At 44.0% G+C, this 9,104-nt stretch overlaps 1 protein-coding gene across 1 annotated transcript in view; it reads left to right on the forward strand.

Moving 5' to 3' along the window:
* Nucleotides 1-8,841, forward strand: part of LOC130116655 (melatonin receptor type 1B-B-like) — a 70,233-nt gene extending 61,392 nt beyond the window's left edge. Inside the window, exons 2-4 of the mRNA XM_056284631.1 lie at nt 7,171-7,289; nt 7,384-7,728; nt 8,419-8,841. Of these exons, the coding sequence (XP_056140606.1) occupies nt 7,171-7,289; nt 7,384-7,728; nt 8,419-8,841 (887 nt within the window). The remainder of the gene's footprint in view (nt 1-7,170; nt 7,290-7,383; nt 7,729-8,418) is intronic.
* Nucleotides 8,842-9,104: the final 263 nt, after the last annotated feature.

The following is a 9,104-nucleotide window of genomic DNA, read 5'->3' on the forward strand; positions in this document are numbered from 1 at the left end:
CACGCGTGTTTTGGTTTGTCACGTCATTGTTCTGTTATGACCGGCAGTGTTCGGGTGCTTCGCGGATGACGCCAAAGAAGCCATAATGTCAACTTCGCTCGCTGTACTCACAGGCACAAAAATAAACCGACTACTACTTCGCCCCATAAGACCGGTTTCGCATGTGGGAGGTGAAGTTTGCCTTTTGAGCTGCGCAGTATCTCCAAGTTCTCCATGTGCTGTGAATTCTGTGGCCTGAAGCGGAGATTTACAGCTCAGGCTGAAGTTTGATCTTCCTTCCTTTCTGTACTTCCAGCCTCATCACTCAGCTCTGTGCACATGGGGGCTTCTGTGAGCAGATTTATGCACACCTCTGGGTAGGCTATACCCTCCCTAGGTAGGCTATACCCTCTATAGGTATGATATACCCTCCATAGGTAGGCTATACCCTCCATAGGTATGATATACCCTCCACAGGTAGGCTATACCCTCCATAGGTAGGCTATACCCTCCCTAGGTAGGCTATACCCTCCATAGGTATGATATACCCTCCATAGGTAGGCTATACCCTCTATAGGTATGATATACCCTCCATAGGTAGGCTATACCCTCCATAGGTAGGCTATACCCTCCATAGGTATGATATACCCTCCATAGGTAGGCTATACCCTCCATAGGTAGGCTATACCCTCTATAGGTATGATATACCCTCCATAGGTAGGCTATACCCTCCATAGGTATGATATACCCTCCACAGGTAGGCTATACCCTCCGTAGGTAGGCTATACCCTCCGTAGGTAGGCTATACCCTCTATAGGTAGGCTATACCCTCCATAGGTAGGCTATACCCTCTATAGGTAGGCTATACCCTCCATAGGTAGGCTATACCCTCTATAGGTAGGCTATACCCTCCATAGGTAGGCTATACCCTCTATAGGTATGCTTTAACCTCCATAGGTAGGCTATACCCTCTATACGTATGCTATACCCTCCATAGGTAGGCTATACCCTCTATTTGTGTGTGTGTGTGTGTGTTTGTGTGAAAATCTCTCAATTTTCAGTTCTAATGTAGGGCATGCACACATGTACAAGAAGCAGCCAGCAGCGTCATAGTGGGGGGGCGTGGGGGGGGCCTCGGGAATCCTGGAATTAAACGTTCGTTTTGGTTTGCAAATTATGATTTCTAACTAATTAGAGTCATAACTTCAGTTAAAACTGGCTCAACACATCGGTTGAGGGACTTAAAGAAACCAGTGGAGGCTCTCTGAGGCCCCTCTCACCCCTTACAAAAGGTGCAAAATGGTCTAGTCCGCCCCTCACGAGCATCTTTTTTTTTCCTTATTCTTTTTTTTAAATGTATTTCTAGTTTTCCCCCTTATCCCACCCGATTAACCCAATGGCATATGGCCGGAACTCTTGTCGAATAACCCCCCTGGCCCACGTTTCCACAGGAAGGAGATAGTCGTAACACCAGCTTCCTTCAAACTCGTGTCGGCTGCTCTCGCTATTTTCCACACTGAAGCCTCGCATGGCTTGCATCACCTTCAGGCCGCGAAGGAGGCGTAGGGAGAATGCTTTCAGTTGCTTGGCTGCAGGCGCCCGGATGGGCCAAGGGGGGGAGGGGGTCGCTGGAGAACGACGAGTCCCCGAACACTACACTGATCTACACCCACTATCTCTCGGGTAAGGGTGGCCTAATGAAGGCCTTACCCCGTGGACGCTCTGGCCGTGACCGGTTACGGCGAGTCTGGGATACGAACCTCCCAGCCACGTGACGAGCGGATTGCAAGAACGGCGGTTTATTCCGCTCGGCCACCAGAGCGGCCTCACGAGCATCTCTTAATGCAGCTCATCCAGTCCTGTCGTGAGTGACTGCTGATACAAGCACGAGCACAGAGTCATGGCTTTTTACTGTGGCATTTACTGTGGAATAAACATCATGGGTGTCAGCATCAGTACCCTACGATGCATCAGAGTTTGAAGTGATACTATACATTTTATTTCAATCACTGCAATATAGTTAAGTTAGGTTAAGGTTAGGTTAAGTAATAATATACTGTATGCTAGAACTCAAAAAAGTGAAGAGGAAAGGGGCCCAAAGAGACTGCTTATGTATAGGGCTCAGAAATTTGTGCTACAACCCTGGAGGTAGCCAAGGCAATTTTATAACAATAATCTTTTTTCGACTACAAAGCTCATTGTCACTTTATCATTACTTTGTCATCTTCAAGGCCTGCTGGGACAACATCGCAAGAAATAGTAGAAAAAGGCAAGTCTGGTCACAGCTCAGTGATCAGTAATCTCTTTGAGCAAGTGATGGCTTTTCCAACAGAACAGCAAGGACAGTGGGCATCAGACAGGTCTCAAAAATATTATTTGATCTATATCTCCCTCAAGGCGTAAACATGCCTGGTTATCATCATTCCATGATCAAAACAACAACCTCAGTAAATGTACTGTAGTGCATTTGTAATGTGGGGTGTAATGAACCTTGCTCCCACCCAAGCTACACTGCAGACACTTTTGCTCTTGCCCTCTGCTTTGCTCTTTGATTTTCCAAGTTTTCCTACTTTTTTTGTTACTTTTTGTTACTTTTTGCTACTTCTCCACGAGCAGCGCTCACCTCTAACAATTACTTGTAAAATTGACCATGGTTTTTCCAAGGAGTTTTCAGATTTTATCTCTTTGAAGAGAAGAGACTGTCTGTCCACGGCTCTGAGGTTGAAACACAATGAGTACTGCTACCCTTGCCCCCCCCCCCGTTTTCTCCCCACTTGTACTTGGCCAATTACCCCACTCTACCGAGCCATCCCAGTCACTGCTCCACCCCCTCTGCCGATCCGGGGAGGGCTGCAGACTACCACATACACATGTCCCTGTGTTCACCTGAAATCAATTCAAATAGCATGACACAATTTGATCCCATCAACCATAACAACTTGGGAGGATGTTATACAACATCTGAAATCCTCCTCCTGCTTCTTTGATATTCTGCCAACAGCCTTTTTCAAAAATGTTTCTTATTGCATGTCATCAGAGCTTCTACAAATTGTCAACACGTCTATTCTCTCAGGTTTCTTACCACAGGCCCTGGGAACAGCAGTCATCAAGCCACTCTTAAAAAAGAATAATCTAGATTATATAATTCTTAAAAAAGAATAATCTAGATTATATAATTCTTAAAAAAGAATAATCTAGATTCTATAATTCTTCACCAATGAACAATCATAGGCACATATCAAACCTCCCATTTCTAAGTAAAATTATTGAAAAAGCCATTTTCTAGCAGCTGAACAACTTCTTGGCACTAAACAACTGTTTTTATGTCTTCCAGTCAGGATTTTGACCACACCACAGCACTTAGACTGCTCTTGTAAAGGTCTTTAATGACATCTGCTTAAACACAGACAGTGGCAGAATCTCAGTCCTGGTATTAGTGGAACTCAGTGTTGCATTTGACACAGCCGAGAACAACATATTACTAGACTGATTGGAAAACTGGGTGGAACTTTCTGGCACAGCACTAAACTGGTTTGAATCCTACTTAAAGGGCAGGGGCTACTTTGTGTCTATAGGTACTTCCAAATCTGAGCAGACAGAAATGACCTGTGGAGTTCCCAAGGCTCCATTCTGGGGTTGCTTCTGTTTAACATCTATATGCTCCCACTAGTTCAGATTATGGAAAACAACAAAATATGTTACTATAATTATGCAGAAAACACGTGGATTTATATAACCATCAATCTTCAATCTGGATAACTTCCACTATAATCCCTACTCTGAAATCAAAAAAATCCAGAGAACTAAATGAGTTCAGACCGGCTGCAATTACATTACTTGCAATGAAAAACTTTTGAGAAATTTTTAAAATATGAGGTTGTCTCCCGAGTTGATGGCAAAGCAGACCCCTTGCAGTTTGCTTATCAACCTGGCAAGGGTGTGGAGGATGCAAAATTCTTTATCATTAACAAAATATATAAGCACCTGGAGAAACCCAGTTCTCATGTGAGCCTTTTATTTGCTGACTTCTCTTCGGCTTTTAACAAGATGCAACCTCACATTTTGATCGAGCGGCTTGCTTCTCATTTCAATTTACCTGATCAGCTTTTAATGTTGCCTTTAAACTTTTTAACAGGCAGAAACCAGCAGGTTTTAGTTAATGGAGTTATGTCCAATGTCCTGGTCTCAAACAGGTGCTCACCACAGGGTTGCGTTCTTTCCCCCCTGCTTTTTTTATTTTGTATACAGACAGCTGCAGGTGTTCTAAAGAGGGTATCTACATGGTGAAATTCCCTGATAATACCACACTTTTGTCTCTTCTTCAGGGCTCAGAGCCAGATCATGGTTTGTTGATTGGTGCGATGATAACTTCTTTGACCTTATTGTGTCAACAATTAAGGAACTTATCGTTGATTTTAAGAAGAACAGTGATAACCTCAAAGCTAGCACTGTACATGGTGAGGATGTTCTAATGTTGACACCTATAAGTACTTGGGAACCGTGTTCAACTCCCAACTCAAGTTCGATGTGAACACAGATTTAATTGTCAAGCGTGGACAACAAAGAATTCACTTAGTGCGGAAGCTTAACTCCTTTAATGTCTGTAACACCATCTCATGTGTTTTTTACCAGTCATTTATTGAAAGTCTATTAACTTTTCCCTTTATCTGTTGGTTTAACGGGTTGATTATGAAGGACAGAAATAGCCTAAACAGTATCGTTAAATTCTGCTCCAAAATAATCGGAGCCCAGCAGAGACTTGTGCTCCCTCTGGGAGAAACGTGTGGCCCAGAAAGCAAAAGGAATTATTAGCCAGTCTGACCATATCATGTGCAGTGAATTCCCTGTAATGCCCTCAGGACGGCGCTATAAAGTGCTCCCTGGGAAAACGAATCGCTATTCTAGGTCCTTCATTCTTTCTGCGATCAGGCTGTTAAATGCTGAGAGGAGTCGTTTTAAATAAATGCTTTATATTGTTTTAAACCACAATAGTTGGTTTATACCTTGTTTGTTTTTCGCATGGCTGGTTGGCCTGTACGTTCGACTGTAGTGATGGAATGTAATGTGCAGGGCATCTTAGATTGCTTCATTTATTTATTCTATTCAATTAATTTATGTGACTTTTTACCCTTCGCCTGGTCCTCATGTGAGTCTGCATGCAAGGCCACACGATAGTGACAGTGTACATCTCTTGCCCATGTCCAGATCTGTCTATTGTCTCTGACATACTGATGATTGCCACTTGTCTGAGAGTTTGCGTATGGTCTGCGTAGATTCTAAAAATGAATTGCCCTTCTGGTATAAATAAAATTGTCTCAATCTGAATCTGAATCATATCACCAGGGGACTATAAACACATACAAGCACTGTGTAAGTGCATTGAACAAATCAATTATTGGATGTATCGGGAATTTTCTTCAACTAAACAAAGATAAAACTTGAAGTAACTGTCTTTGGAGCCAAGGAAGAACGATTAAAAGCTATAACAGAAACCAAGCCAGAAATCTTGGTGTAATCATGGACTCAGACCTGAATTTATACAGCCACATTAAGATAATTGCAAAGTCTGCCTACTATCATGTGAAGAATATATCAGTTATGTCTCAGCAGGATTTGGAAAAACTTATCTATGCATTTATTTTCAGTCCGCTTGACTACTGTAACGGCATCTTTACAGGTCTCCAAAAAAAAACAATCAAACACCTGCAGCCGACTCAGAATGCTGCTGCTCGAGTCCTTAATAAGACCAAAAAAGTGGATCACTTCACTCCAGTTCTGAGGTCCTTACACCGGCTTCCTGTCCATCAAAGAACTGATTTTAAAACTCTGCTCTTTGGTTATAAAGCACTCAATGGTTTAGGGCCAAAACACATTTCTGATCTTCTGCCACACGATGAACCATCCAGACCTCTCAGATGGTCTGGGACTGGTCTGCTTTCTGTCCCCAGAGTCAAAACTAAACACGGAGAGGCCGCTTTCAGGTTTTATGCATCACGTATCTGGAACAATCTCCCAGAAAACTGCAGGTCTGCTGCAACCCTGTCCTTTTTAATCAAGGCTGCAGATTTTCCTGTTTACCACTGCCTTTTATTAAATAAAACTTGGAAGCTTTTGATTACCATCTTACACTCCACTTTAACTTTTACTCTATATTTCTATTTTTAAATGTCTTTTTTATTGCCTTACATTTTCTCTTAATGCCTTTTATGTTCTACGTAAAGCACTTTGCCTTGCTACTGAAATGTGCAACACAAATAAATTTGCCTTGCCTTGCTTTACAGTCAGTAAGTTTTTAAATGAAGGCTGATCCTGTATTGTTTTTGCACTGTTATTTGCATTGTTGTTCTCCTCCTTCTCCCGTGCACTTGCAAATTCCACTGACGTAAGTCGTGATGGAAAGCCCGAATAGGGCAAAACAGTAGATAATGATGGTCACTAACAACAAAACAAACACGAGTCCAATCAAAAACTGGCGCTCCTTTGAAGAAATGTGGTTCTACGGGGGGGGGGGGGGTTATGCCTCCCACATCATGCCCAAATGATGGCAAAATATGCGGCGAGAAGTACCCCGCATCTCACAAGTCTACCATTTTCAGTTTTCTGATCGAAGATTTTCTCCGTATCATTTATTTTAAAAAAGCATTTACCCCTAAGGTTTTGTCAATATTTGAACCGCTGAACCCAAGATTGGTACACACTTAAGGACACGTAGACACAGAAACTGAAACAGGAAAAGACCAAGGAGCGTCATTAATTTGCCCTTGCAAAAACACAATGCCTGCAGTTCATTTACATCTTTCTTTTTTCTTCTTTTTGGGTTTCCCTGGAGATCATCTGACATATTTCCTAAAGGGGAATAATCATATTAATGCTATTCCACTGATTCAGATGAAAAACCCGGAAACATTTGGAACTAAACTTGGAAAAACCTAAAATTAATGTTTGAACGCTGAAATTTTGTGAATACCATGTACGTGGAAAAGTTGTATTAATTGAATATTGTAATATTGTAAAATGTATCCATTCTGCAGTTTGGTTAGATAATTACAGCTTACAATGTCCACATGGCATTTCACAGGACTGGAAAGTAACAAAATGCTCTTTTTGAGATGCCTGAAACTTTGTGGACTATAAATATAACGTGGAACCAAACTACAACGCCTGAGGCTTTGTCTCTGTCTTCCTGTCTAGGTAATGTGTTTGTGGTGAGTTTGGCATTTGCTGACCTCGTGGTGGCATTCTACCCCTACCCTCTGGTTCTTTATGCCCTCTTCCATGATGGATGGTCACTGGGAGACACCCAATGCATGGTGAGACCCCCACCAACCATCTTTTAATGAACTGGACAGTGTGTATTGATACTAAATACACTCCAACGAGCAACTCCCTTCTCTTTCTGCACAGGTTAGTGGGTTCCTTATGGGGCTGAGTGTCATTGGCTCCATCTTCAACATCACGGGGATAGCGGTGAACAGGTACTGCTACATCTGCCATTCTTTCTCCTACAGTCGGCTGTACAGCTACCGCAACACGCTGCTGTTTGTTGCTCTCATCTGGCTGCTCACAATAGTGGCCATCGTCCCAAACTTTTTCGTGGGTTCCCTGCGCTACGACCCCCGGGTCTACTCCTGCACCTTTGCCCAGACCGTCAGCACGTCCTACACCGTGGCGGTGGTGGTGGTTCACTTCCTAGTTCCCATTGCTGTGGTGACCTTCTGTTATCTACGAATCTGGGTGCTTGTGATTCAGGTGGGTCTCCTCTATTTCTGCCTACAGACATTTTCAAGCTTTGGGGGGGGGGGGTTACGATGCAAATGACTGAAAATACATAAGCAGTTAAACAAAGGAACTAGAAATTGAATAGAAATTTTAAAAAAAATTAAGTTGCATGATATAAAAAAAAACATGGCTCTGGAGTGAGCTAGCAAACAATGCTGGTTATTTTGGGTTGAAACCACTGGTTATGGGCCGGCACGGTGGCACAGTGGTTAGCGCAGTCGCCTCACAGCAAGAAGGTTCTGGGTTCGAGCCCCGGGGTAGTCCAACTTTGGGGGTCGTCCCAGGTCGTCCTGTGTGTGGAGTTTGCTTGTTCTCCCCGTGTCTGTGTGGGTTTCCTCCGGGTGCTCCGGTTTCCTCCCACAGTCCTAAAACATGTAGGTCAGGTGAATCAGCCGTACTAAATTGGCCCTAGGTATGAATGTGTGTCGGCCCTGTGATGGACTGGTGGCTTGTCCAGGGTGTCTCCTCGCCTGCCGCCCAATGAGTGCTGGGATAGTCTCCAGCATCCCCGCGAGCCTAAGCGGTTCGGCTAACGGATGGACTACTGGTGATGTTCTATAATCTACTTCAGTGTGTGTGCGCACAGAAAGTGTGTGTTTGAATATGTGTATCTTTGGGTAATGTGCATCTTCTGGCATTGTGTGTCCCCATGCTGTGCAGGTGCGACGTAAAGTGAAGACCGATGAGAGCCCTCGTCTCAGACCCAGTGACTTGCGAAATTTCATCACCATGTTTGTTGTCTTCGTGCTGTTTGCCATCTGCTGGGCACCGCTAAACCTGATTGGCTTAGCGGTGGCAATAGACCCGCCCCACGTGGCTCCCCGCATCCCCGAGTGGCTGTTTGTGGTGAGCTACTTCATGGCCTACTTCAACAGCTGTCTGAATGCCATCATCTACGGTTTGCTCAATAGGAATTTCAGGAACGAGTACAAACGCATTGTGACCTCCGTCTGGGTGACTCGGCTTTTTGTGACAGAGACATCACGAGCCGCCACAGATGGCAGGAGCATAAGGAGCAAGCCCTCACCAGCACCGCCGCTCAATAACAACGAGTCCATCAGAGATCGCGTCAACAGAGACTGAAATGTCAGCGTGGAATGCTGCATGTCTGAGTTTGCCATCGGCGAATTCCTTTTGACTTGCTTTTCTTTCACTCACATCAAATCCAGATGGTCCTGTGGTGTGGCGGTAGTCAGAGAACCGTGTTAAGTGGAAATAAACAGCTTAGTTATCTGACAAGCACACACAAACATCGGTGGAGTGTGTGTGGTTGTGTTTGCGTTCCCTACAACGTCTTGAAGTGGAAACTGGTTGGATGTTGCCAACACCAGAGGGAAAAAATACAT

This window comes from Lampris incognitus, chromosome 8 (assembly GCF_029633865.1).
Source record: "Lampris incognitus isolate fLamInc1 chromosome 8, fLamInc1.hap2, whole genome shotgun sequence".
In the NCBI taxonomy this organism is placed as follows: Eukaryota; Metazoa; Chordata; class Actinopteri; order Lampriformes; family Lampridae; genus Lampris; species Lampris incognitus.